General features: G+C 58.2%; 2 protein-coding genes across 4 annotated transcripts in view; one reads left to right on the top strand and one right to left on the bottom strand.

The window, feature by feature from the left end:
- The window catches only part of Scnn1b (sodium channel epithelial 1 subunit beta), a 45,209-nt gene extending 28,650 nt beyond the window's left edge, over window positions 1-16,559 (top strand). For all 3 annotated transcript variants that reach the window (XM_078024213.1, XM_078024214.1, XM_005323746.5), the window contains exons 3-13: window positions 1,408-1,690; window positions 3,677-3,867; window positions 8,092-8,195; window positions 9,824-9,987; window positions 10,304-10,411; window positions 12,386-12,503; window positions 13,668-13,743; window positions 13,840-13,897; window positions 14,566-14,627; window positions 15,421-15,496; window positions 15,690-16,559. In XM_078024213.1, coding sequence (XP_077880339.1) covers window positions 1,408-1,690; window positions 3,677-3,867; window positions 8,092-8,195; window positions 9,824-9,987; window positions 10,304-10,411; window positions 12,386-12,503; window positions 13,668-13,743; window positions 13,840-13,897; window positions 14,566-14,627; window positions 15,421-15,496; window positions 15,690-16,061 — 1,612 coding nt within the window. In that variant the 3' untranslated portion in view covers window positions 16,062-16,559. The remainder of the gene's footprint in view (window positions 1-1,407; window positions 1,691-3,676; window positions 3,868-8,091; window positions 8,196-9,823; window positions 9,988-10,303; window positions 10,412-12,385; window positions 12,504-13,667; window positions 13,744-13,839; window positions 13,898-14,565; window positions 14,628-15,420; window positions 15,497-15,689) is intronic.
- A 4,103-nt stretch (window positions 16,560-20,662) lies between these two features.
- Window positions 20,663-27,669, bottom strand: part of Cog7 (component of oligomeric golgi complex 7) — a 63,339-nt gene continuing 56,332 nt past the window's right edge. Inside the window, exons 16-17 of the mRNA XM_005323747.5 lie at window positions 23,188-23,331; window positions 20,663-21,046 (exon numbers count right to left, since the gene is read on the bottom strand). Coding sequence (XP_005323804.1) covers window positions 20,880-21,046; window positions 23,188-23,331 — 311 coding nt within the window. The 3' untranslated portion in view covers window positions 20,663-20,879. The remainder of the gene's footprint in view (window positions 21,047-23,187; window positions 23,332-27,669) is intronic.

Genomic DNA, 27,669 nt, shown 5'->3' with positions numbered 1-27,669 from the left:
ACCTCTCCCCCCACCAGAGCAGACGGGCTCCAGCGGGTCTCAATGTGGGACTGGTCATGATTGTGACGGAGACACTTTAAACCCCCCAGGGAGTGCTTGGGGTCTGCTAGGCGTGCTGCCGAGGGTCCTTTGGGGGAATTGGTCTCATTCTGACCCACGCCACTTCCCCAGAGGCGGGCGCTAGCTCCAATCTGCAGGTGAGGAGATGGAGGTTCAGAGAGGTGCATGAACTTGCCCAGAGATGCACAGTGGGCCACTGTGAGACGGGAACCCAGGGCTGATCTGATTCCACTTTTTAACCGCTCTGACATATTGCCCCTTCCCTATTTGACAACAAGGCTGCTGAAGGGGACCTGCGGGGAGAATCAAACTCATCAGGGTTGAGGACAGGCAGCGAGCGGGTCAGAGAAAAGTGAAGAGGAAGTGAGACAGCGCCCCAAGTGGCTGCCACGGGGCATATGCAAGGGCCCTGGGGCAGGCAGGGGGTTGGGGCAGGTGTTCAAGGAACAGAAAGGAGGGCCAACGTGGCCAAGCCATGGAGGACATTCTCATCCCAAAGAAAGTCCCAGAAGAGGATTCCCACCTCCTGATTACATTTCCAGTTGTCAGAGGTCCCATCCGAACAGGGTGGGTCCTTAGAGCTGCTCAGGAGAACTCTCAAGAATCATGGAGCCACAGACGCTCCGTCCGGGCACTGCTGCGTGGACTCCGTGAGCCCCCCAGTAACTCCCGGAGCTACACGTTTATACCCTCATTCGTCGATAAGAGAACAGGTGTTTGGAGAGGTTACTACCCGTCAGGGGTCAAGCAGATATCAAGGGACAAGTCAGGATTTGAACCCAGAGCCCGCACACTGACCGCCAATCTCCACAGCAGCTGTGGACACGTCGGCCACAGTGATGCCACCACCTTCCCCCTCCTGAGCGCCCTGGACGCAGCCCTGTCCCCCTCCTACCTCTCTGTCCCCTCCGAGCAGAGCCCCCGGCCCACGGGAGCCCACCGACCCCGGGTTCCCATCTCGGCTCTGCTCCCGGCACGTCCCAGAGCCTCGGTTCCCTTGTCCCTTCGCGGGGGACGATGATAGAATGTGGCAAAACAGAAAGCGCCTGGCGTCTGGCACGTGGCCAGCGATCAGGGACCCCAAACTGAGTTTCACAGGGAAAGAGAAGCGGTCCCCTTGGGACCAGTACCTGGCGCATAGTAGGTGTTCATTAAAGACTCCGTGGATGAAGGAAGGAAGGAGTGGGCTGCGGGAAGGCACGTGGGTGGGCGGGCGGGTGGAGAGAAGGACGCTGGGGCAGGGCATCCTTCCTGACCTGGTGGCACCGTGCCGGGGGCAGGAGGACCCCAGGTTCCGGTCCCCCTGCTCGGCGCCCTTGCCCACCCGACGGGGCCTCTCCCGTCCAGGTATTCCAAAGTCAAGCACCTGCTGAGGGACCTGGACGAGCTGATGGAGGCCGTGCTGGACAGGATCGTGGCCCCCGAGCCGGGCCGAACCAACGGCAGCCGCACCCTGAACTTGACCATCTGGAACCACACGCCCCTGGTCCTCATCGATGAGCGGGACCCCCGCCACCCCGTGGTCCTCGACCTCCTGGGGCGTGACAACACCCTCAATGGCTCAGCACACAGCAGCCCAGCCTCGGGAAGGACGTGTAGCGCCCAGGAGTGCAAAGTGGCCATGAGACTAGTAGGTGGTCCCCGGAGCACTGGGAGCACGGGCTCCTCTTCTCCTGGTTGACGTGGCTCTTGCTGGGGAAAGCCACCTGGATGGGGACCGGGCTGGGGCCACAGCATCCCTCGCCCACCCCCACGTCACCACACAGGCCAGCAAAGGGCCTGGGGCCAGGAGGGGCAGTTCCCGGGCTGCCGGCGCCTGGGTTCTCGTCTGAAAAGCCAGCCCACCCCCGGGGGCTGCACGGCTCTCAGGGGCAGCAGTGTGTGTGTGTGTGTGTGTGTGTGTGTGTGTGTATGTGTGTGTGTGTGTGAGTGTGCGTGTGTGAGTGTGCGTGTGTGAGTGTGTGTGTGAGTGTGTGTGTCTCTGTGTGTGTGTGAGTGAGTGTGTGTGTGTTGTGTGTGTGGGTGTGTGTGTGAGTGTGAGTGTGTGAGTGTGAGTGTGTGGGTGTGTTTGAGTGTGAGTGTGTGAGTGTGAGTGTGTGCGTGAGTGTGTGAGTGTGAGTGTGAGTGTGAGTGTGTGTGTGAGTGTGTGCGTGAGTGTGTGAGTGTGTGTGTGTGAGTGTGAGTGTGTGAGTGTGAGTGTGTGAGTGTGAGTGTGTGCGTGAGTGTGTGAGTGTGAGTGTGTGTGTGTGAGTGTGTGTGTGAGAGAGTGAGTGTGTGCGTGAGTGTGTGCGTGAGTGTGTGAGTGTGAGTGTGTGAGTGTGAGTGTGTGCGTGTGAGTGTGTGTGTGAGTGTGTGTGAGTGTGTGTGTCTCTGTGTGTGTGTTGTGTGTGTGGGTGTGAGTGTGAGTGTGTGAGTGTGAGTGTGTGCGTGAGTGTGAGTGTGAGTGTGTGTGTGAGTGTGTGCGTGAGTGTGTGCGTGAGTGTGTGAGTGTGAGTGTGTGAGTGTGAGTGTGTGCGTGTGAGTGTGTGCGTGAGTGTGTGAGTGTGTGTGTGAGTGTGTGTGTCTCTGTGTGTGTGTCTCTGTGTGTGTGTCTCTGTGTGTGTGTGTGAGTGTGTGCACGTGCATGTGTTGGGGGTGAGGAAAGGCTATGCTGCCCGTTATGCCTTCCGTGACCTCTCTGGGCCTCAGCTTCTCCAGGATGAGGAGGATGAGACTCACGCCGAGCCAGGCGCGTGCCTACGATCCCCGCAGCTGGGGAGGCTGAGGCAGGAGGATCACAGTTCCAGGCCTCGGCAACTTAGCAAGACCCCGTCGCAAATAAACCTGAATTTAAGAGGCTGGGGATGTGGCTAAGTGCCCCTGGGCTCAACCCCTGGTACTAAATGACAATAATGGTGACAAATAACGTAACACCCCTCCACAGACTTGGGGCTCAGGCGGAATGGAGCCCTGCAGGAGGGTCCCATAGAGACTGGACAGGGCAAGGGTTGAGGAAGCCACCATCTCCCCAGGCAGAGGACACTGCCCGGGACTGGCCGGGTCTGCAGGGCTGTGACTGGGAGGCCGAGTCCCCCCCCAGCCCAGAAGGAAGGTCCCCGGCGAGGGCCCACAGAGGCCCAACGGCTGGCCGAGTTCCAGGGGACGGCCACCCTGCACCTCTGCGGTGACCTGGGCTGGACGGGCCCAGCGAGGTCTGTGGCTCCGTCTGACAAACCCCAGGACAGACTCCCCAGTCGGAGCCTCCCCGAGGCCCATGCAGCCTCCAGGGAACCGTGGGAGTGTGCGCCCCTGGGCACTTGCTCAGGGGCTCGTGGGTGTGAGGTCACGCGAGTGTGAATGGGGTCCGGCTTGTGTGGATCCAGGGTCTGAGGCTGGTGGCGGACGAGAGCACACACCCTTGTGACGTGGCACTGTGTGGCCCTGGGGGGGACCAGGTGGCCCTGTGTGGGCATGTGACCACGCATGGAGGTTCCCGTGACCCGCCGCGGGGTGTGAGCAGCGAGCACACAGGGTCACCCTCGCCCTGCTGGGTGCCTTGGGGCAGTGGCTGGGGACCCGCAGAGGCGGAGCCCGGTCAGCAGCCCCCACACCCACGGGACCCCCTCGGCCTCCACAGTGCAGCCTCAACGGGACCGCGTGCGCCTTCTGGAACTTCACCAGCGCCACCCAGGCCGTGACCGAGTGGTACGTGCTGCAGGCCACCAACATCTTCTCGCAGGTGCCGCGCCAGGACCTGGTGGCCATGGGCTACTCGGCCCCGCGGATGATCCTGGCCTGCCTGTTCGGGACGGAGCCCTGCAGCCACCGGTGAGCCGCCCCAGCCACCCGCCGTCCCCGGCTCTGGGGGTGCTTTGGTTGGGGCTGCAGGGGGTTAGGAGGTGCCTGGGCCAAGGTGCAGGGCTCAGCCTCACCGTCACGGCTGAGCCTCACCTGTGGCAGGGGCTGGAGGCAGGGAGGCCGGCCTCCGGGGAACTTGCAGGGGGCCCCCCACACGTGGAAGAAACCAGGGGCCACAGGCCGCCTTGCAGGCTACCGCTTGGCTAGCAGGCTGCAGGCCGGATTCCAACAAGTCACGACTATTGCTCAACCTGTGTGTGACAAGGACTTCAGATTATTGGCATCTCTGGGCCCCTCTTTTGCTCTACTGTAAGCGCTTCACAGTATAAAACTGCTTTAACCCCATGTCTAGAAGCCCCCGAGAAACGCCCTGTCATTCCCCCATCCTCCACTTTATAGAGGATGAAACTGAGGCCCAGAGAGGTTAAGTAACCTCTCTGAGGTCACACAGCTGGGCAGTGGCAGAGCGGGCAGCCCAGGGCCAGGCCTACCCCACGTCACTCTGCTACTCGTTGGAAAGGAAGACCCATTCTCTTCCTCCCGGTCAGCCCTCTGTGTGAAGGCTGGCCCAGAAATTTCCCCCAACCTGTCTCTGGGCTGTCTCTCCCTCCCAGAGCTGACCAGACCTGGGCCTTCCCCACCGGGCCCTAGAAGGTGGCCCGGGAGCATGTCCTTCTGCCTTTGCCAATGCTGGGCTCCAACGGCGTGACCCTCCGCCCCCACTCTGACCCCGACCTCTCTCTCTGGGGCATGGTACCGTGGTCTTAGGGTACTCAAGCCACAGCTGGACCCTGACCAGCCGTCCTGGTGGGGAAACCTGTTCTGGGCAGTTTGCTTCTCTGTGCGTCGCCCAGGATGAGCCCCTCCCTCCGCTCTGGGGTCACACAAGCTTCCACAGGAGAGGGACCACGTTCCCCTCCCTGGGCACTCCGGAAGGGCGTCCCTAAGGCCAGCCGACACTATGGGGACGAGGACAGGTGGACAGGGACAGAGAGAATCGAGCTCCACCTCTCATGGAGAGAGGCATAGATAGGATCTGGAATTTTCCTCTAAGAAAAATTCATGTTTGCCAGGCCCCACGGTGGATGCCTGTGGTCCCAGCTACTCGGGAGGCTGAGGCAGGAGGATCGCAAGTTCAAGGCCAGCCTTGGCAACTCAGTGAGGCCCAGTCTCAAAATTTAAAAAAAAATAGAAATAAAAAGGACTAGGGGCGTAGCTCAGTGGTAAAGCACCCCTGGGTTCAATCTCCTGCATAAAAAGAGAGATTTATTTTTTTTCTTCTCTATTTATTCATTCAAACATTTAATTATACCAAAATGAACGCCTTCATATTTAGGCTCTGGTTCAACACCTCAGTCTTTATTTTTGCTTAAATTCTTTCACCTTTGGCCACCGACAGCTCCTCCAGTTACCTCCTGCATCCTTTGATATATCCCAATCTTAAAAAAAAAAAAAAAGATTTCGGCACTTCCTTACCTTCTGACATCACAAGGTGCCTGAGCCATTTCTCCATGGATCCCCGTGTCCTTTTATTTGAGAATCGTATTTAGAAAATAGGACCTGGGCATGGATACACCTTTTAAAATTTTTTTTTTTATTGCTTCAGGGATCAGCTGACTTCCAACCACACAGTACCCCAGTTGTTATACTGCTTCCGGCTGAGATGGCCCATTTCCTAGTTTGGGGATTTGGGGGGCGGGGTCTGGCTGTGTTTCCCAGGTTACCCTGGAGCTCCTGGGCTCCGGCCATCCTCCTGCCTCAGCCTCCCCAGGAGCTGGGACTTCAGGCCACCCCTGCACACCGTCTCTCCCTGCCTCTTCTGGAGACCTGCTGGTGTCCCTGTGCCCGCTAGGTTCCTGTCCCAGGAGAGGGTTTTGGAGGGAAACCTGGCTCTGGAACCGGAGGGGACCGGTGCTGGGAGCAGCCTCTCAGGGCCAAGAGCATGATCAACAAGCAAACAGTTGGCACCGAGGAGGAGGAAACCCACTACGAGGCCGAGGCTGGGCCGGGGCAGGAGGGACCTGGCCGCACCCCGGTTCCTCCAGGCTGCATCTGCCCACGCAGCTCCTGGGAACGCTGTGTCCCGTGGCCCGGGCGGGGTCAGCCGCCTGGTGCTGGCCGGTTTGTCCTGCCGTCCCCTCCCCTGTGGCCACAGCCCGGATCCCACCCGGTGTCCAGGGGCCGCCCACAGCTTCTCCTTCCCCCCAGGCTTTGCCCAAGCGGTGCCCCTGCCTGACAGCCCTGTCCCCTCCCTGTCCCTAGGCCTTGCCACCTTCACCAGCTGCGTCTGTCAGTCCCCTGTCCCCACGGGGAACTGGGTGTCCCTCCTCCTGGCGCTTATCTCTGCGATGCCCTTATCACACATCACAGTTTATTCAGCAAATATTTACTAAGGGTCTGTGTCCTGTGTCAGGCCCGGGCGGGCGGGCACAGCCATGTCAGCTGTAACAGCCACGACTACTTTAGTGTCACACACGTTGTTAGGCGTCTAACACCTCCGTCCCGCAGGGTGGCTGCTGCCACTCTCCTGGGGACATAGTAATAGACAGGGAAAGGGAGACACAGAGCACTGAAGTCCCCAGCTCACCGGCTGCTAACGGACAGAGGTCCAGGTCACCTGCTCTTGACCTTGAGCTGCCCAAACTCAGATACAAGGTCACACGGCCAAACTGGGCTCACAGCCCAAGCGGGAGGGAGGCAGATGACAAGTGAGCAAGGTGATGTCACACTGGGTGCCTTTGATCGGGGAAATCAAGAGGCGGGCACGAGGGAGGCCGGGCAGGTGGGTTACGATTTGTCAGAGCCCAGGTGCTAGGAACTGATGGTCCACCTCTGTCACTTGACATCAGGGAGGGGCCATGGGAGTTCTCAGAGCAGGTGCCAAGGGGCCGGGGTTGGAAACATCTGGTGGAGGAGGGTAGAAACCCGAGGCTGCAGTTTGCATCTTCTTCTGAGAGCAGCGAGGGAAGGCTGAGCAGGGGGCGTGGCCTGTCTGATTGACAGCTGTCCACCACGGGCCCTGACTGCTGGCAGGCAGCAAGGGGGGCGGAGGGGACACCACACAGAGGCTTTGGAAGGGGTCTGGGTGGCAGGCCAGCCCTATCCAGTTCTCCCCACTGCCTTCGCCCCGGGACCCACCTCAGTCAATGTTTGTTGAGTGAAAAAATGTGGTTTCTTCCTCATTCCCCTTTCAACAAGGAGGAAGGCAAAGCTCAGAGGCAGAGACAGCAGCTCAGCTCTGTCAGACAGAGCCAGCCCAGGACAGTCCCCAGATCTGATTTCTCGGCGGCCTGGGCTGCACCCACCTCATTCTGCTGACCCAGAGGCTGAGATGAAAGATACAGGAAATGGCTTCCTTATCGGGGAAAAATCAGTGAAAACAGCCCTTGACTTTATGAGGTTATTCTGAGGATGAAGTGAGATTGTGTGTGTGCAGAAGCATTCAGCATGGGCCTGGCCCGTGGGAAGTTGCTCAATAAGTGTTGCGGAATAGAAGGCTTCATAGACAGTTCTGCACAGCGGTTAATTTTTAACATGATTTCCTGTGCTTATCCCTCAATCCCCCCCCCTTTTTTTTTTTTTTGAGACAGGATCTCAGTAAATTGCTGAGGCTGGCCTCAACTTGCCATCCTCATGCCTCAGCCTCCCTAGTTGCTGGGATCACAGATGTGCCAAGCTGCACCCCAGCTTGTATTTGTTTTGACTAAATATAAAAGAACAATATAAAAACCTTGATACGTATTTTTAAAGCATTTATGGTGGGCTTCCCTGCATCAGGAGATTCTCCTCTAGGGCCAACCTGAATCGCCGCAGATAACGACCTCTCAAGATCTTTGGTTATATCTGCAAAGACCCTTTCTCCAAACAAGGTCTCATCCAGAGGCTCCGGGGGGGTTAGGATGTGGACAGGTCTTTTTGGAGGTGCCTATGAGACCAGATGCAAACGCCTAAGAAAGTGCTTTTTCATGGCTGAACCAGAGAGCCTGTGCCCCAACTCCTGAGACTCGCGTCCTCCCCCTTTCCCAAGGGATCCTGGGAGTCACCTCTCTCTGGTTTCTGCAGGGGGATGGACAGAATGGCCTGCTGCTCCTCTCTCCCTTTCTGAGCCTCTCTGAGCAACGCAGGGAGGGCGGGAGGCGGTGGGATCCCCTCTGCCGGCTGGGTGCCTCCCCCAGCCCGTGGCTCTTCTCTCAGGAACTTCACGGCCATCTTCCACCCCTACTACGGCAACTGCTACATCTTCAACTGGGGCATGACGGAGAAGGCGCTCCCCTCTGCCAACCCCGGGAGTGAATTTGGTGAGTCCTGCTTCTGGATCCAGAGGCCAGATCCAGGAGGCTCTAAGCCCTCTGCCCACCCCCCCCCTCAGGGTTAGACCTGGGCTAGCGCAGAGAGGCGTGGCCATAATGGAGCGCCTGCTGTTTGCCTGGGGGCTGGGGAGGCGGAGCCAGGCGCCTTCTCAGCCCTCCCCCCCCACGCTCGCGCCCCTGGGGAAAGGGGCCGTGTCCCATTTTGCAGCCCCGCAAAGTGAGGCTGGGGACGAGGTGCAGCTTCAAGGTCAAGCTCCAGGCCAGGTAGAACCCCAGCTCCACCCCTCACTCCCCGGGTGACCCCGAGCTCAGGATCTCTTCACTGGGAGAAGAGGCTCTTGGTAGCACCGCACAGAGAGGTCACCTTGTGAGTCACTCTGTCACCCTGCGGTGAACTGCTTGGCCAGGCCCCGGGAAGCAGAAAACGCTGCACGTGCGCAGGGGACTGACTCTGAGAAGCCTTTGGACAGCTGCCCCGAGACCACCCATTAGTCCAGGGCACGCACGTGGCCTCTCGTACCCACTGCCTAGAGAACCCCAGAGACAGGGCGCGGAGGACTAAAGGAAGCAAGGAAGGACAGAATGGCTGACCCTAGGCGCTTTCCCCTGGGGCCAGCGCGGTGGCCTGTCTGCCAGGGCCAGGCTGGCAGGCTGTGGCTCTCAGGCTTGTGAGCTGGACACAGGTGGGAGCCAGTCCTCCTCCCACCGCTCAGACTGTGACCTCCCCTCCCCCCACCAAGAAGCAGGTCATCATTCAGTGACCATCAGGGCTATTAGCCAAGAGGGGGTCAGTGACCCCCGTTCCTTAAAGCACTGTCCTCCAGGGAGCCCTTGCTTCCTGGGGCAGAGCATCACAACCAGGAGCCAGCAGCCTGGGGAGGACCCAGCGGCCCCGCCTCCTTCGTGAGTGGTCTGGGCTGGTCCCTTCACCTCTCTGTGCCTCGTTTGCTCTTCTAAGTGGGAATGATGGTGGTGCCCATCTCGTGGGCCGCCCAGGAGCATCCAACAGCATCGGGTCCCTATAGCACTTCCCACTGCTCTGAGCATGGGGCCAGGGCTCAGGCCACCCCTGGGACTCGCGCCAGTGCCCACCTAGCCCAGGACTAAGGGGCACAGAAGGTCGGGTCTGATCCCCCAAGAAGGGCCCCGTGGGGAAGGAAGACAGAATCACACAAGGGAGGCAGGTGCCGGGAAGGAGAGTTTCAGAGCTAGGGAAGCCCCTGAGACCCGGTGTGGACAGTCACTTCTGCAGGAAGAGACACGGGGCTTTGATCTGAAGCAAGAGCAGGAGGTTCAGGTGAAGGGTGAGGCCGGCAGCCTCCAGAGCAGGAAGGAGCTGGGAGCTCAGAGGCCCTGAGTGGGGAGAAGGAGGGCCTGAGTGAGAGGGCACAGGGTGGGGTGGCTGGGTGGCTGGGTGGGTGGTGCTGTGTCTCCAAGATCTACCTGTCGTGCGGAAAAGATCATGGGCGCGGAGGCCAGGAACAGCCCTAGGAGGGGACAGGGGCGATCTGGGGTCTGGAGTTTGCCGGCTCCTCCGCAGGCCCTGGGGCACCCCTTGCTGCAGGGGTCTTGGACCAGGGGCTGGTGGGCTTCCCCTCACCCCACCTTTCCCACAGGTCTGAAGCTGGTGCTGGACATAGGCCAGGAGGACTATGTCCCCTTCCTCGCGTCCACGGCCGGGGCCCGGCTGCTGCTTCACGAGCAGAGGACGTACCCCTTTATCCGAGAGGAGGGCATCTACGCCATGACGGGGACAGAGACCTCCATCGGCGTGCTGGTGGTACAGCTGGGGCGCCAGCGCAGCCCGAGGGCGGCTGAGGGTGGGAGCCCACCTGTCAGGGCCAACCTGGCCGAGAGGAGGGGACCCGGGGCCGCAGCCCTGGCCCTGCCCCCCAGGCCCCCCGGACCCTGGGGGAACCCTGCAGCGAGCCCCGCTCGGGCGGAGGCTGAGCCCTCTGGCGCCCCCTCTGGCGCCTGCGGGTACTACAGCTCCCCTGCCCCATTGAGCATCCCCCGAGTTTGATGGGGGGGGACTACAGAGGGGGCCTTCCAGGGGTGATCAGGGGTCCTCTTGAGCAACCTTTCTTTTGCCCCAGGACAAGCTGCAGCGCATGGGCGAGCCCTACAGCCCGTGCACTGTGAACGGCTCCGACGTCGCCGTCCAAAACCTCTACAGCGACTACAATACGACCTACTCCATCCAGGTGGGCAGGTTGCGCAGGACCCTGGACCCTGGGGCCCCTGTCCACGTCTCCCGGCCGCAGGCCGCAGGTCTCTGAGAGCGGTCCGGCAAGGCTGGCCGGGCTGGATTTTTGTAGGTAGCCACAGGCACAGTTCCTGGGTTCTCACCAGGGCCCAGGGCGGGCTATCTGCAAGTCCCCAGTTGGGCAGATGTGCCCTTGGGAACCCAAGATTAGAAAGGATCTTGCTCTGGAGTCTCCCAAGAAGGGAAAAAAAAAAAAATCACGAACATTACCGAGCTCTCAACTGTGTGCTTTGCATGCATCATATCATCCTCTGATCCCTTCAAACCTCCCAGGCAAAAGTAGAGTACTAATAGCCTTTAATAATATGTTAATGAGTTGGCTTATCACGTGTGAGGCAGGCGCTGTTGCAAGTATTTTACATGCTTTACCTCATTTAATCCTCACAACCACCCTAGGATGTAGAAACTATTATTCCCGTTTCAAGATGGGGGAATGGGGACATTTGGATTTACAGACCCCAATCTGAACACCTCATCGGTTTACCTGGGATGTCCCTCTTTATATCTGCCCTCGGCCTCCCTTGCTGCAGCTGGAGGTTTCCTTCTTGACCTGGTCTCCACTTCCATCCCTGTCTGTGATGACAGAAAAGAAATGGAGTCCAACAAGGGGCAGCCCCGTGCCTGCCTCCAAGTCTGGGAAACCCACATTTAGTGTTTTCCCTTTGGAAATTGACCACCACCCCCCACCCGCCACTGCCCACTTGCCCAGCTGACTCACTGCACACTCAAGCTGGCTGGCCGGACCTCCTTTGGTCTGCTGTGGACAGCTCTGGAAATCTTCCGAGTCTCGGAAGGGCTGGACAGACAGACTGGACAGACAGGCAGGCAGCAAGGGGAAGTGGGAAAATGGAGGAGGAGGCCCCAGCTCCAGAGGCCTCGTTCCTGGGAAACAGCTCCTCCAAGACTCACCCGAGTCAGGGCGCCCAGCCGGACCCCATGGCCTCCTCTGGGCCAGGCTCCAGGTCCTCCTGGCCAGGCCATTGACTCTGCTGTCAGTCCCACCCGCTGCCTGCAGGGACCCCACAAGCCCCTCAGGGAGAGCGGAAGGCCACACAGTGACCTGGGGGAGCAGGACAGGAGGACACAGAGGAGCAGTGTTGGAGCCAGGAGTCCATGGGAGCCGGGAGTCAGGACAGTGGACAGCCGCTGACTAGGGGCCTGATGCCACGCGGAATCCTCTGGCCCCGGGAGGCAGGGGTGACTGTCACCCTGTTTCCGTGAGTGAACTGAGGCTGAGGTTAATCACTTGCCCTAGGTCACATGGTTGGTCCCTGAGTGGGCTGAAGCCAGGTCACAAGGACCTGAACACCCCGCAGCGTGCTGGGGCCCAGAGAGTGGAGACTCCCCACATCCAGCCCCAGGGCAGGGTGCGCCCTCTCCTCGCTCCCCACCAGGGGACACTCTGCAGAGCAGCTGCCCGTTCTCCTCCTGTCCTGGGCGGTCAGAGGTCCTTCTCCGGCTCTCTCTGGCTCCCCCCCAGGAGGACGGTGCTCAGGCCTGGCTTCCCCAAGCTGCCCTCTGGGTCCCTGGATGCAGAGAGCTTGGCAGGGCGCTGGCACCTGGGGAGGAGAGGTGGTGCCCTAGGTGTGAGCTTGTGGTTTGGGACAAGCCACTTTTGCTGTGTCATTTATGGGGTGCCATCTATGGAGAGACCTGGGCTTTGGGAGCCTCGTCTGGGTCTCTCTGTGGGGTTCAGTGATCTGCTATGAGGCCCAAGGAGGAAGGACGGCCACACCCCAATGACAGGGTCCGTCACCACAACGTGGTCGTCTCAAGCCTGCATCTTAGGCCAAAGGGCATCTCTCCGGGGCCCCAGCTCCCTTGACCTGGGTGTTAAGTTCTTGGGGTCCTTCTCCTGCCACCAGAGAGGGGACATCACTAACCGGGTCTGTGTTCCCTCCCCAACCTCCAGGCCTGTCTCCACTCGTGCTTCCAAGACCACATGATCCATAACTGCAGCTGCGGCCACTACCTGTACCCGCTGCCCCAGGGCGAGAGCTACTGCAACAACCAGGATTTCCCAGACTGGGGTGAGTGCAGGTTCATGACCGCTGGGGCCACTGCCCACAGAGCAGAGAGGAGAGCTGGGTGCCCCGAGCAGGGCCCTGGGGTGTGCCAGGGCGGCCCCGCCTCTGTCCACAGTCTGCTACCACCCATCCCAGGCCTGTCTGCAGGAACTCAGCCCTGTCTCCCCGACTCCATGAAGTGCCTGCTTGAAACACATAGGAGCGGCAGTCCGTCGGTCCTCCAGGGCATGTGTGCCACACAAATGCCAGCACAGGCATGAGCCTGGGAATGGGCCCGGGAGACAGCACGGTGTGTGTGTGTGGTTGTGTTTTCCAATGCACGTGTGCAAGGGCGTGTCTGTGTTTGCACCTGAGTGTGCAGGAGCACTTGGAGATGGCAGGACCTGTCTGTGCGTGCTGTGCTCGGGCACAGGTGGCTTCCAGTGTCTGCGTCGTGCATCCTGGCTTGGGTGCACACGTGTGCACAAGGCCGTGTGCGTGCGCGGCGGGTGTGTCCATGTCTGAGTGGCATCGCTGGTCTCTCGGTGGCATGCTGGGCTCGGGGAGAAAGTGATGGAGTCCCGATGGTGATGTCCTCCAAGGGCTGCCCCCTGGAATCACAGGACAAGGAGCCCCTGCTGGGCTCCCACGGAGCTGGAGCCCAGGCCTGAAAGCCCTGGTGGCCTGGAACCCAACAACCTGGGTGTGGTCAGCAGTAGGGGTCCCGCCACCTCTTACAACAAACATAAGTGCAGTGGCCCACACCTGTAATCCTCAGCCTCTCAAGAAGCTGGGGCAGGAGGATCGCGAGTTCAAATCCAGCCTCAGCAAAAGCGAGGTGCCGAGCAGCTCAGCGAGACCCTGTCTCTAAATAAAGTTCAAAACAGGGCTAGGGAGAAAACCCCATCCAGGGGCAGAGACGGAGAGGGCTCCCCAGGGGGTCCCGAGCTGGGTCTGGGGCACCCGAGGGAAGCATCCCAGGGTTAGGCTGCGGCAAAATGGCTGGAGGTGGCTGGAGTCGGGGTGGCAATGATTCCCCATGACCAGGGAGCGTGGGTTGAGACACCACATCCCCATCTAACCCCAGGCCTCGGGTGGCCCCGGGCCAGGAGGGCAGAACAGGGTGAAGGGTGGAGCCCTAGACCACCATCTGTCCACCCCGATTGTCCATTCCTCTCTCCCGCCCAGCCCACTGCTACCTAGACCTGCGGATGAGCGTGGCCCTGAGAGAGACGTGCATCAGCATGTGCAAGGAGTCCTGCAAGTGAGTGTGGCCAGGGGACGTGGGCACTGCCGTGGGCCAGCAGGGAGGGGGGCCGACGTTGGCAGGACAGCAACAGGGCTGGCTTCTGTCTTCCAGTGACACCCAGTACAAGATGACCATCTCCATGGCTGACTGGCCCTCTGAGGCCTCCGAGGTGAGACGGTGGGAGTGGCCACTCTCCTGGTCCCCATCTTTGGGCTGACGACAGGTCCCCGTCTTTGGGGGGTGGTATTTTCCTCCTTCCCTCCCTCCCTTCTGCTCTCCCACCGACATTCCCCAGGCACCAGGCCAGGGACACTGCAGAGGATGAGATGGGCCCGAGGGTCCTGCCCTCGTGGAGCTTACAGTCTAGTCACGTACACAGAAGTAAGATCACGTTCAAGGTCAACGGTGGCTGTGAGGGAGTAAGCAGGAGAGCACACAGAGGGGTCAGGGTCGCCCCTCTACAAAGGCAACATCTGAGCTGAAACCCAGAGGCTGAGCCAGCGGTGGGCTGAGCCAGAGGAGCCCAGGCAGAGGGGACGGCAAGTCCAAGAGGTGGGAATGGACCTGGAACAAGGTCCGTTCTGGCCAGGCCTGCCCAGAAGAGGCTGGAGATCTGGGCTCCCCTCCTGCCAACAGCAGCCGCAGCTTCCCCCGCGGCCTCCTCCTACGGCCCCTTCCTGCAGTCCCTGGGGGCTTCAGGAAGGTGCAGGGCTGTGTTCCTCTTCCCCGCTGGTAGCATGGACCGCGATGGACCATGGACCGCGATGGACCATGGACCGCGATGGGGGGAATGTGAGGTGTGAGCACCTTGTTCTTAGTCGCCTTCCTGGGTTCTAGGACTGGATTCTCCACGTCCTGTCTCAGGAGCGGGACCAGAGCCCCAACATCACTGTGAGCAGGTCAGCCTGAAGCCTGGGGGGCTGGGAGGCAGGGAAGGGGAGGAGCCAGGGCCTGGGGGAGGGTCAGATCCAGGAGCAGGGCTAGGGAAGGGAGCCCCGAAGGCAAGAGGGAGGAAGCAGCCAGGAGGATGGGGTCTTCACCAGCCCCTCCCCCACCCCTCACCCCCATCCCTCACCCCCATCCCTCCCCGCCTCCCTCCACCTGCGCAGCACAAACGTGTGTTGAGCACAGGGAAGACACAGTCCCTAGCACCAGGATGCTCAAGCCCAGAGACAGATGCGAAAAGGGCTCACAGCAGTGAGGGTCTGTGGAGCCCCCTCCCCTTGAGGGACAGGAGGCAGGGAGCCCCAGTGTGCCTGGGAGATCAGGGGGTCCGTGTAGGAAGCGGGTGAGAAACGGGGACTGTTCAAATCAGAAGCAAAGAACACACATGAATGGGGGGGACCCCCTCTCAGCCACCCTTCCCTGCCCCAGGGGCCCTGATCCCCGCAGAACTCCTCAGCACTCTACGCAGGTCACCGGACGTGGGCGGGTCACCGGATGTGGCCTGGCCTCCCTAGACCTGGGGAAAGGGGAGCTCAGAGCTGACCTTGGGGCTGTCCCAGGCCAGAGTGTCCAGGAGGATGGCAGGACAGGGGTCCACAGGGTGGGTGCTGTGGCCCCGCGGTGCAGGGAGGCTGGTCACCCTCCTGGCAGCGTGAGCAAGTCAGAGCAGGGGAGGGCCGGGGGCCGATGGCTTCCCTCCCCGGGGTGTGCGGGGAGCCGGGTCCCAGCCCTCCCGCTGCCTCGCAGGAGCGGCATCGTGAAGCTCAACATCTACTTCCAAGAATTCAACTACCGCACCATCGAGGAGTCCGCGGCCAACAACGTGAGTTGTGGGGCTCCCGACGCCCCAAAGGGTGGCCATCAGGAAGGTCCCTCCACCCGGGCGGAGGTGGTCACCCTGTCCCCTTCCCTTCCCAGTCACCTGCCCACCCCACAGGAAGCCCTGGGCCGGGCGGGGGGCCAGAGCGCGTGCCCACTCTCCGCCCGGCCAGGCCCTCAGCGCCCATTCCCCACAGATCGTCTGGCTGCTCTCCAACCTGGGCGGCCAGTTTGGTTTCTGGATGGGGGGCTCCGTGCTGTGCCTCATCGAGTTTGGGGAGATCATCATCGACTTCCTGTGGATCACCATCATCAGGCTGGTGGCCTTCCTCAGGAGCCTGCGGCAGAGGCGGGCCCGGGCTCCCCGCGACAGCCCCCCGCCCACCGTGGCCGAGCTGGTGGAGGCCCACACCAACTTCGGCTTCCAGCCTGACCCCGCCAGCCAGGCCGAGGGCTACCCCCACGGGCAGCCGCTGCCCATCCCGGGCACCCCGCCCCCGAACTACGACTCCCTGCGCCTGCAGCCGCTGGACACCGTTGAGTCTGACAGTGAGGGTGACGCCATCTAGACCCTGCCCCTGCCCACCCCGGGCGGCTCACGAACTTGAAGCTGAGAAGCTGAGACCCTGGCTCAGTGCCTTGCTGTATGGTGCCCTCTCCAGAGAGCCAGGACCACCGGTGTCCAGAGCCCGTGCCCCCTCCGTAGAGAGGCCAGTAGCCACTGCCAGGCCCAGGCTGCAGGGTCCGCAGGGACACGGTGCAGGACGCCAGAACTGGGCTCTCTCCTGGCTCCTGCCCTTCCTGTCCTGGGCCGACCTGACCTGCCCTCTGGCTCTACAGACCCCTCTCCTGGTGTCAGGCCACTGTCAGTCACTGCCCCAGAGATGCCAGGCGGGTCTACCATGTTCCCCAGAATCGGTGGCCTTTCCCTTCCTGGCCTTGACTGACCTCTGTGAACAGGCTTTTAGCAAAGGCAGCAGTGGAGGGGGGGGGCAGGGATAGCACCAGGAGTGGGGGCCTACAGGTGGCACATGCGTCGTTCTACAAAATAAAAGTGGAAGACATGGCGTCCAGCTTTGTTCCCTGTCTTGGTGGGCAGCGGAGGTCCTCAGCGTGCCTGGGACAGGAAGGGCGTCTATCCTGGCTTGAGAGCCAAGGTCTTAAGCAGGTCAAGAGCGTCTCTCTCTTGTGATTCCTATAGTTCCTTTCCAGCTGTTCCTGAAGCAGAGGCCTAGAGGCTTCTTCTTTTTTCGGGGGGAGAGGGGGTAGCAGGGATTGAACTTGGGGCACTTGACCACTGAGCCCCACCCCCAGCCCTACTGTGTATTTTATTTAGAGACAGGGTCTCCCTGAGTGGCTGAGTGCCTTGCAGTTGCTGAAGCTGTCTTTGAACTCGCGATCCTCCTGCCTCAGCCTCCCCAGCAGCTGGGATCACAGTGTGCCACAGCTAATGGCTACAATGCCACCCAACTATTTCTTTGGGTTACAAGGACAGAGACAGCAACTCAAACCAGCTTAACCCATCAAGTCTCAAGTTTTCAGTTCTGTGAATGTTTCAATGAAATTGACACAGGTGCATTAAAAGAGGTTAGAAGTCCCAGTCTAGAGCTCATGTCTATTAAATATTAACATAATTATGTTACTAATAATTGTATATTGCATACTATGTTTAGGTTTTTGTAGTATCTCACATCAAGGACAGTGGGACGAAACAGGTTAAAGCAAGACACTCTCAAGCAGCTCAAACCGTTGGGTCTCCCTCTGCTCCCCCAAGGCCACCTCTCCATGCATTTTCAGCCCCGAGGCTGACGCTCATTGGCCCCCGACTGGGTCACGTGCCTGTTTCTGAACCAATGAGTGGTCCAGCTGGGTAGGCTGACCGACTGGTTGGCCCCCAGCGGAATCACCTGGTCCCAGGTAATGGGAAATGGCTCCTCAGGTTGCCAGAGAAAATTTAAGCTGCTCAGTTAAATTGGAATTTCAGATAAATATAAAAATGATTTTAGGTGTAAGTACATCCATGCAATATTTATCATATACTAATAAACCATTTGTTGTTTTTCTGAAATTTAAATTTAAGTGAGTGTCCTGGATGTTTTTATTGCTAAATCTGACAAACCTGATGGTTTCCCAGGAAGAGATCAGGGAGCAATTCCCAAAGAAGGGGGCCTGACGGTCTAGACAGCTGACCACTGCAGCCAGCCCCCTGCTGCCACCCACCAGGTTCAAGTCTTGAAGCAGCTCCGGCTTCAGAGCCTGGCCCACATTCACAGTTAATGGTTCTTGGAGGTGGCACCAATGGAAGGTCACTGGGATTAAAGTCATCGGGGTGAGCACCTGTGATGGCATTAGTGGCTTCGTAAGAAGAGGAAGAGGGACCCGAGTCAGCACACCTGCTGTGGCTCGCCATGGGACGCCCTCTGACATGTCCCAATGCAGCAGGAAGGTCCTCAGCAGATGCAGGGCCCTCGATCTTGAACTTCTAACCTCCAGAACCTTCACCTAAATAAACCTTTATTCTTTATAAATGACACAGCCTGTGGTGTTCAGTTATAACCACGGAAATCAGAGAAGTGGCAAAGCCGCCTTCCCAGCTGCCTGGCGCGGTGCCAGTGGCCCTAACAGCATCGTTTCCGGATGGCAGCTCCGGCATCTTGGGTGACCTGTGGACAGGCAGGTGCTGATCGTCACCTCCTTTTGCAGCCCAAGGTCACAGGTCCATCTGTACTGGCTTAAGCTTTGAAGGGAATTTATTAGCTCTTGTAGGCAAGGCCCAGCATGGCTGCGTGCAGGGTTCCCTAGAGCTGGTGTTTCTGCATCGACATCCCCTTAAACAGGCTCTCTCCACGTTCTGCTCCTGCAGAACGTCTTTACGTCCCTCAACCCAGCTCCGCCCCCATGAGCTCAGCAACAGAGGAAAGAGAGCTCCCTCCCCTTCAGCAGCCCGCGAGAGCTCCAAGGAAGAAGCTCAGTTGGATCCATCTGGGCACACGCTCATCCTGAACCCATCATGGGACAGGGGGCGGGAGGTGCTGCCTGGCCCGGGGACCCCAGGGGGATCTATGGAGGGCAGCCCTGACAGACACCATAAGAGGATCTGTTTAGAGATATTCTGGAGCTGCCTGTGGGCTGAGAGTGGGGACCAGGCTGACGGTGGGCCTCATCCTGCCGTCCTGCTCTCAGTGGGGCGAGGCCTTGGGATGATGGCCCCATCTCAGAAGGCAGGCTCCATGGAGCAGCCTGGCATCCCTCTCCCCTGGGGCCATCCCAGAGCCTTTTAGGAATGAGAACTCAGGCTGGCAATGCCCAATTGTCTGGAAAATGGCATTCGATGACTCTCACTTCTAATACAAAAGGGAAGTGAGGGCATAGACGCTGGAGGACTAAGATGAGCATCGATCATGAACTTACTGGGTTCCATTGCCTCCACTGTATCTCAATGGCTTTGCAAATAATCCTGAGTTGGGCACCATTATGACGCTTGGTTTTCAGATTAGGGAAAGTGGCACAGAGAGTGGAAGTGCCTTTCTTGAGGTCACACAGCCGGGAGGTGGTAAAGCCACGTCCAGCCCAAGCCCGACCATTCCAGACATCTCTTCTGTGGTTCTCACAGAGCAGCACAAAGGTCACCATGGTGAGTTTCCATCTTCCAGGAAGGAGCACAAGTCCCATTTCAGGTCTCCAGCTCTCGCTTCTTCCAGGAAGGAGCCAGGCCTGCCTCCTGCCAGGGGCAGTCTGTGATCCACCACGTGAGAACCCAAATGTCGCTCTCAGTGTGGGTTCCCAGCGGGTGCTGTGTTGGGCAGTCAGGCTGGTTCCAAGGATGCAAGAACAGTCCCGGGGGACCCTGGCCCTGGAAGCCTGCGGAGGCGCAGGGTGCAGCTCTACAAAGCAGGCACAAGCTGACCCGCCAGGACCAGGTGTCCACAGTGGGCCCCTCACCACACACAGGAAGGCTGCCTGGCACGGGTCAGAAGTGCAGATGCCATCGTCACCAGGCTCACTCCAAGCCCCAGCTCTGGTAGTTGAGTGACCCCAGGAAGACCCCAAACCTCTCCAAACCAGAGATAATACCTCTGCCTCCCACAGCTGAGGTGAGGTTTAGCTGAGAATCCAGAGGAAGTGAAGCTCAGCCGGGCCTGGGGCCCTAGGAAGTGTTCACGACAGACAGCGGCCCCTCCCCTCTCCTTGCCTTTGTGCAGGGAGGCGGCCAGCCCAGCCCCGCAGCGACTCCTGGTTGATGTGCAAGTGTTCCCCACGCTGCAGCGAGTGGAGCCCTCAGGGGGCTTCTCAAGACGTCCTCAGGAGGCCACCAGGGCTCCGCCACTGCTGTCTGCGCCACAGGCTGGGCACGCTGCCCCCCCACCCCCCGCAAGACAGGGGACAGCTCCACAGGGACGAGCTCTTAGCCCAAAGCATCAGGAGGGCCAGGCTGAGAAACGCTGGCCGGGCGAGCTGGTCCTGCTCCTGTTTTCCCAGCATCCCTGGCCGCTGGGGAGACAGGAAGAGCCCAGGAGAAGTCTGGGCGGGGCTGCTGGCAAAGCCCCTGCCTCAGGATGGGAAAGAGAGCGCTGTGCTCCGCAGCCCCTCCAGCCTTCCTCTTCTCAGAGCACAGGTGTAAGGGTCCCTGCAATGAGGCGGCGTCCAGCCCCGGGAAAGGGTGGAGATCACCCTGGCTGGTCCTGCTCCAGGCTGCGCAGGCACAGAATGAGCCAAGGCCTTTGACTTCTCCTTGTTGAGGAAAGTCAATTCTCAAATCACATTATTTTCTGTTACTTTTAAGCCAAACACAATCTTAACCAGTTACGAAAGCAACTGACAAAAAACAAGAAAAGAAAAAAGAATGAATGCAGTTCACATCGCCCCACAAACCTCCAAAGGAAAAAGGAAAAAGCCAGGATCCTCCCCAGCCGCCCCACCTCCCCCCTGACCCAACTTCCTCCCTCCCTCTGCCTTGTCCTGCTGACCCTGGGCCCCGTCAGGGCCCAGCCCAGAGATCCCTGCTGCACAGCTGCAGCCTGAAGGTCTGGGGTGGCCCCTGCTCACCCTGCAGCCTCCCCCAGCACTTGGCCTTGTTCCCTGCTCACGGCCCCCCTCACAGCCACATGCCCGCTGCTCAGCACGGACCCCGTGGGCAGCACTCAGAGACTCACTGGGGGAAGAAACAGCCTTCTTTCATTTCGTTTATTAATTCCATTTTTAAAATGAGATCATTTTAAAAAAATCATCTGAAAAGTCCTTTTTAATAAAAAAAATACCTCTTACGTACAACCTTTTTCATTATACAAAAGAACCAAGTCTTTTTAAAGCAGCCTGTGCCTCATTGCTGGCAGATTTTGAGAGGAGTCCACACCAGCCCCGAGCCTCTCCTCGGATGGGCTGTGGGGTCAGTAGCTCACACCCCGCATGGCGGCCACCGTGGTGCTGAGGCGGCGCGGCAGACCCTTGCTGACCTGCCTGTAATCCTCAGGCTTGGCCTTCAAGAGCGTCCCGATGTTCTGGAGGGTGCGGGAAGGCTGCAGGCCCAGGGCGTCCATCACGTTGATCAGGTAGTCTGCGGGGCGGGAGGAGGCAGATTCAGCAGTGAGAGGGACGGAGCCCCGAGGCCTCCCCTGAGCAAGGAGGGAGAAGCCCCCAGGTCCCCAGAGCTGGTACCTGCTCTGCCCCAGGGAGGCAGGCCTCCAGGCAGGGCCTTTCCAGCAGGGTCACACTGGACTCAGAGCTTGGCCGGAGTCAGACGTTAAAAATTTAATGACAGCCTAACTGACCCTTACCACCTCCCCTGCCACCCACCCCCTTCCAGCGCCAGTCTGAAGGACAGAAGGGCCTCACCCAGAGCTCTGGGCTCTCCTGGGTTCCTGTCCCTGTCCCAGTGCATCCCAGTGCAGAACCCAAAGGGCAGGACACATGGGCCCAAGGCAGCAGTGACCACCCCAGTGAAGACAAGGGCAGTGCCGGGGCGGTGGCCTGCTATGCTGCAGGTTCCTGTTACCGGATCACCCCGGGCCTAGTCCAGGAGAATGTCCAGGAGAGGACTCCAAGGTCCTGTCATTGTGAACAGGAGCCCAGTGATTCTAACAACCAGCATCTCGAAGGCAGCACAGGTCCGGGGCCAGCAGGGACAGAGGCCATGAAAGCACCAGTGTGTCAGAGGTGACCAACCACTGGGTGCTGCCTGTCCTTCCTGGGCGGGCCCAACCCCAACCTCAGGGAAGCCTCAGCAGATGGGCAAGGGCAGCTCCACCTTCTTCCTGCTGTGAGGGATGGGGAAGCTGCACTGTCTAGAATGTCCCCGTCACCTCTGATCACTGCCTGTCCCTTCTCTCTGGCTAGACAGGAGCTGCAGGCCAGGCCTGGATGTTCCATTGTGTCTTCTGTTTAAGGCCCTGCTCAGGGCAGGAACCCGGAGATGGCTGCAGTCCTGAGGCTGACTCATGCCAACTCGGGATGAGCTGCTGCCCAGGAAAGAAGCTCGTCCAGGCACCTGCTCCTAGGCGGGTTCACCCTCCAAACTGCGCTCCACTCAGCCGCAGGCCAGGAGCTGCAGAATGCGAGCCGGCGGTCTACTGTGACATCCTCTTGTTTGGCCATCAATGTCCTCTGCTGGCTGTGTTCATGGCTGACCCGAATGCCTTCCAGGTAGGCTGTACCACCCTGGACTTCGCCACTCCCCATCCTGCACCCTGACACCTCACACATGGGGTCCCCCTCCCAGCTTCGTCCCCTTACGATGTGGCTCAATGAGCAAAGGAACCATCTAAGTCTCTGTTGCAGCTCATCTCCTAGCACTATGGCTGGCACACAGTAGGCACTCAATCAATGCAGAATGAGTGAACCCATAAATCTGAAGCTTAACAGGGAGGGGGAAACAACATGGACAACTGAAAGCCAGGGGCAATCCCGAATCTCACTCGCACACGAGTTCTGGTTGCTTCTCTCGGGGTGCTCCAGCCCAGGCTCACGGGGAATACGGGACGGCGTCTGACTTCCCTCCTCTGTCCTCTGAATGCTGTTCCCAGGGAGACAGCCAAATAGCTGCTCTCCTGTGCGAACTGCTGGGAGCTGACTAGGAAGTGAGCAGGGAACCAGGCAGCGAGACTCCAGGCCCCCCTGCATCCCTAACCACCCAAGGGCCCAAAAGATAGCCCCTCGCTTCTATTTCTTTTGCAGAAAAATAAGAGGCAGGAGTTGAGCCTGGCTCGGCTCTGCAGCTGCCCATGTCCAAACTCACCAGGTCCTCAGGGGGCTGATCTTTCAGGCTCCCTCCACCTCCCTCCTGACCACCCAGGATGCCTTGGGCTTGAGCGCAGGCAAGTGGATGGAAAGAATCCCAGGAACTGAACCTCTCTCCTGCCACCCGCCAGCAGCAACCAGTGCAGCTGGGAACAGGAGGCACTGGGCCCTGTCTCCTGAGGGAGCCCACGCAGCAGCCCTCACTACGGCCTGGTTATGCAAGAGCACCTGCCTCACAGGACTGCACAAGGTTCAGCGCAGAAGGCCGGGCAGGGCCAGGCTGCCTCTCGCTCAGACTCCTCTCCCTGGAGCTCCCCTTCGTGGCTCTGGGCCTCAGGCTCATGAAGTCTGCACCTCTCAGGGCAGGGCCAGCTTCAGAGATGAATCCAGAACTGAAGCTAAACCCAGGACTTGGGATAAGATCCCTGGAGGGCAGGAGGGCGAGTTGCCCATGGGACCCACCAATGTCGGTGGCCAGCTGCTTGGTTGAGTGTGGGGTCAGCTCTGGGATCTGGAGGATCACGTCACAGTAGGTCTGCATGGTGGCTCTGGCGATGGAGCCCAGCCAGTTGTCGGCCATGTTGTCCAGCTCGGGCAGTTCATCCCCTGGAAGAGGAAAGGAGGTCACCAAAGCAACCCAGAACCACTCGGGAAAAATTCACCTCTTCTGGGTGACCTGGCCCACGGCAGGAGTGGGCCAAGTGTGCAAACTCGCCAGGGAGCTATGGCCTCGAAGGGAAGAAAACGCGGGAGACAGGGAACAAGGAAACCTCAGGTCAACTGGTCCTGAGGAAGCACAATGTGGATCCAGAAACGAAAACAACCAGGCGAGGACAAAGGTTCCACGCAGGCCACGAGAGCAAGTCCAGCCACGCTGGCCAGGGGGCTTCCACAATCAGGGAGGGAGACAGACAGCAGGAGAGGAAACCAGGGAGAGGAGAGCCACAACCCGAGGGGGCCTAGGTGGGAGTGGGAGGGGCCGGAGAGTCACGTGGAACTGCGACAGGCTCAAGGCCAACCCCACCTCTGGGGACTGAGCATTACCCAAACCCCCCCCCCAACTGTGTGTGTTTGTCACCTGTACAGTAGAGAGAACCAGAGCCCCGACTTCCAGGGATACTGTGGGAACTACAGCCACACGCAGGGCCCCTGCAAGGTGCTCACACACTTGGAACTCAACACGTGGCAGCTCCTAGTTCTAGAAGGATCATGAGGAGAGGAAAGGATCTCACAGGGTCAATGGGAATAAACTGTGGGGGAGGAGGCTGGTCACGGAGGCTGCCTGATAGGGCAGGATAGGGGGCACCTGCAGGATCGCAGTGAGGCTGCAACACGACAAGCCCTTGCAGGGGACCCGGTCAGGCTGCGGCAGGGCAGAATGAGAGGTGACGCTCCAGGCCAGGGAGATGGCCTGGCTGCCAAGGAAGAGGGACACTTGTCAGGAAAGGAAAGAAGGGGAGACGTGAGAGCCACATTAAAGAAAAGAGAGAGAGAGGGGGAGAGTATGAAGCCGACTGTGAAGAAGAGCACACCGTGGTCCTGCTGCGACCACCACTAAAACCAATGACACACGGCCCAGGCTCCGTGAGGACCGCCACCTGCACTCGGCGCCGGGGGACGTGTGGGAAATGGAGCAGCGGCATGGTGTGGCGTTGTTAGGTCGTGATCTTGTTTACACACCCACCTGCCCCACAAATCTAAATTAGAAGGCTAAAAAGACAATCAGGGCTTGGTGGCAGAAAAGCACAAGGGCAACTCGTGCAATCTCAGGTTTCCCAGGAAACTGGCGGCTGGGGTGCTGCAGGGGCAGGGGAGCAGGTTTGGGAGAGGAATTTCTGTCAGAGAACGGCAGAGAGCACCTGCGTTTGAGAGCTGCTGGAGATGAAAGGTGACCAGTGTCTGGTGTGGGTCTCAATTGTCCCCCAACAGTGTTGAGGCTTGGTCCCCAATTCAGCGATACTCAGAGATGGGGCCTCTGGAGGTGACTGGGTCAAGGGCTCTAATCCTTGATGAATTCATTGAATGGCTATTGGGAGGAGGTGGGAAGTTAGGCAGGGCCTCCATGGGGGAAGTAAGTCCTTTGGGGTGTGACCTCGAAGGCTGTCTTGTCCCTGGCCTCTTCCTCTTTGCTTTCTGGCTGCCATGAGGTGAGCAGCTGTCCTCTGCCATGCTGTTCTGCCTCGCCACAGGCCGAGAGCAACGGGGCCAGTGAGGAACCATGAGCTGGAACTTCTGAAACTGTGAGCCAAGATAACCTTTCCTCCCGTAAGTTGATTTTCTCGGGTATTTTGTCACAGCAATGGAAAAACACAACTACATAAAAATGGGTGAAAAGGAGAAAGGGAAATGAGCAAGAGACCAAGGCTCGTGCCCCAGGAGACAATCCAGAGGGAGAGGGATAAGGAGGCAGAGGAGGTCCCACACTGGGCATAGAGCTGCACCGTCCCTGTTTACTGAACAGGTGGGTATGGCTCTTCCACTCAGTGGCAGCAGTTCATGAGTCTGCACCTGCCCACAGACGAACACAGAGGAGGCTCAGCCCCAGAACAGGAGCCACCCGCCACAGTCCCCGGTCCAGGCCTCCAGGGAGTGGTAGACCTCTACACCACGCTCTGCAGCGATTTCGTCCTCAGCCCAAGCCACAACTCCTGCCCCACTGCCAGCCAGCACTTGGACCATGACAAGGACACAGGCCTGAGGTTTCCTGAAAACAACTGCTACAGCCCAGTGTCTGTGCTCGGGAGCACGGGGGCAGGGGGCCCCCGGGACAGTTTAACTTCCCCAAAGGTCAGTGTCCTTGTGGGGAAAGACCTCGTCAAGGTCTTTAAACCCTCCACGGCAGCTCTCCGAGAAAGCCCTTTCCCTGTGACAGAAGGCTCCCACTGGCTGCTCACCACCCAGTTCTTAAAACCTAGAAACCGCCAGGTGCTGTCGGATGCTCACTGTGTAATTGTTCCCAGTTTTCTGTATGTTGGAAAATTTCCATCACAAAATGTTGAGAAAGGAAAACAAAAAATAAAGAAAAAACGAAACGCTCAGCCTGGCTGTTTTTGATGTTCTTATGTTTTCAACCATGTTGAAATCCACTTGGGGTGGCCACCTGGGCGGTGCCCAACCCATGGCCAGCACACAGTAAACAATTCACACACATCTGCGTGGTGAATGAGTAAATGAATGGGTGAAGGGAAACAATGGCTGGCTGGCTCTATCTTCATTTTTTTTTCCCTCTTCGGCAGGGTTGGGGATGGAACCCAGGCCTGGTGCATGCAGGGCAATCGCCCCACCACGGAGCCCCACCCGCCCGCAGACACAGATTCTAGGGAAACAGAAGCAATTCTGTCCTTCCTTGTGATGAAACCAGAGTACACACAGCACCACAAGTTTGCCAAGGAATCTGAACCAGCACTTAATCCTTAAACTTGACATAGAAAAGCAAGATTTATGAGTTAAATGATTAAGAGATTTGCTCTAAAGACTCTAGTGAAAAACATGAGAGAAATAGAAAAACCAGGGGCCATTTTTGAAGCTGGGCTTTGAGTACCTGGGGCTTCGTGACACTATTTGTGTGTGAAATTCCTATGAAAAAAATGTTTACTTTTTTTTTTTTTAATTTAAAAGCACATTTTAAGGGGCTAGGGACATAGCTCAGTGGTACTTAAGTGTGAGCAGACCCTGGCTTTGGTCCTCAGCACCAAAAATTTAAATAAATAAATGAAACTTAAAAGTACATTAGAAAATAGTTGAAAATAAAAATCACTGACATGACCACAGAGTCCTTCAATAATAATAATTAACATTCTAGAGTACAGATACTTCTTGCACACAACAGAGAAATACATTCTTGTAAAATAACGCAGGAGGCACAGATATATGAGTAAAATAACCATCCTTCACATCTTTGCTCCCACGCCCTGTGCCAGGCCCCTGGTCCCCAGGGACGGATTCTTCCAGGCCTGTTCCCAGGGCTTTCTCACTGTATGTACTCAAAGGGTGGGTTCGCTTTACTCTTGATAAAGACCACCCTCAGAAAGCCTTTACCAATTTACTCTCCACCAACAGGCTCTTCACTTTGATTTTCTTCTGGTTTAAGTCATGAGCTACATTGCACACAGGACAGAGGTAGAAAGCACATCACAAACGTTTTAGAGAACAACTAAACGCCACTGGCCACGACACACCTCCCTGGGCAAGAACAAGGCCCCTGCAGTGCCCAAGAGTCCCCACATGGCCCTGCAAGTGCCGAAGCAGGTGTGAACTGGGCCAGGTCTGAGATGGCCTCCTGCTCTGCCCTGCAGTCCGCCCCACAGGTCCCCCACCCCAGCATGCTGCCTGGCTTTGGGTCTCAGGGACTCTGGAGATTTGCCCATGCCATGTGTGTAGCTCTAGCTCCCTTGCTTTCCAGGGTGCAGTGATTTTGTTGGACAGCCATATCATAATGCATGTACCCATTTTAATGCTGAAGGACCCCTGGGTTGCTTCCAGATTGGGCTACTACCAAATCATTATGAAGACCTTTATGATATATCTGGGGCACATATGGATCTGTATCCAGGAATAAAACCTGACGGGCCAAAGGGTCAGCACATTATCACTCTTATTAGAAATGCCAGACTGTTCCCAGGCAGATATACCAATTTCCTGAGGTGGATCAAAGCTCTCTAGTCTTTTCTTCTTACATTTATATTCACAGCAGTTCTGAAAATGGAACCACACGGCATATGGTATACTTAATACACTGGGAACACCTTTCCAAGTCATTAAATATTCTTCTATAATATTTTAATGACTACATAGCATTTTATTATATGGATATACTAGAAAATTTTAACTAATACCTGTAGTTTCTCAAAATGTTTCAATGTTTTGCCTTTATAAAAAGTGCTGGGGTGAAAATTCATAGTTATACTCATGATCATTTATTTTTCCATGTTTTTATTGTGACGT

The sequence above is a fragment of the Ictidomys tridecemlineatus genome, chromosome 10 (genome assembly GCF_052094955.1).
Source record: "Ictidomys tridecemlineatus isolate mIctTri1 chromosome 10, mIctTri1.hap1, whole genome shotgun sequence".
Classification (NCBI taxonomy): domain Eukaryota; kingdom Metazoa; phylum Chordata; class Mammalia; order Rodentia; family Sciuridae; genus Ictidomys; species Ictidomys tridecemlineatus.
The sequence above is the reverse complement of the archived record's forward strand: the minus strand, read 5'-3'. Positions and strand labels throughout refer to the sequence as shown.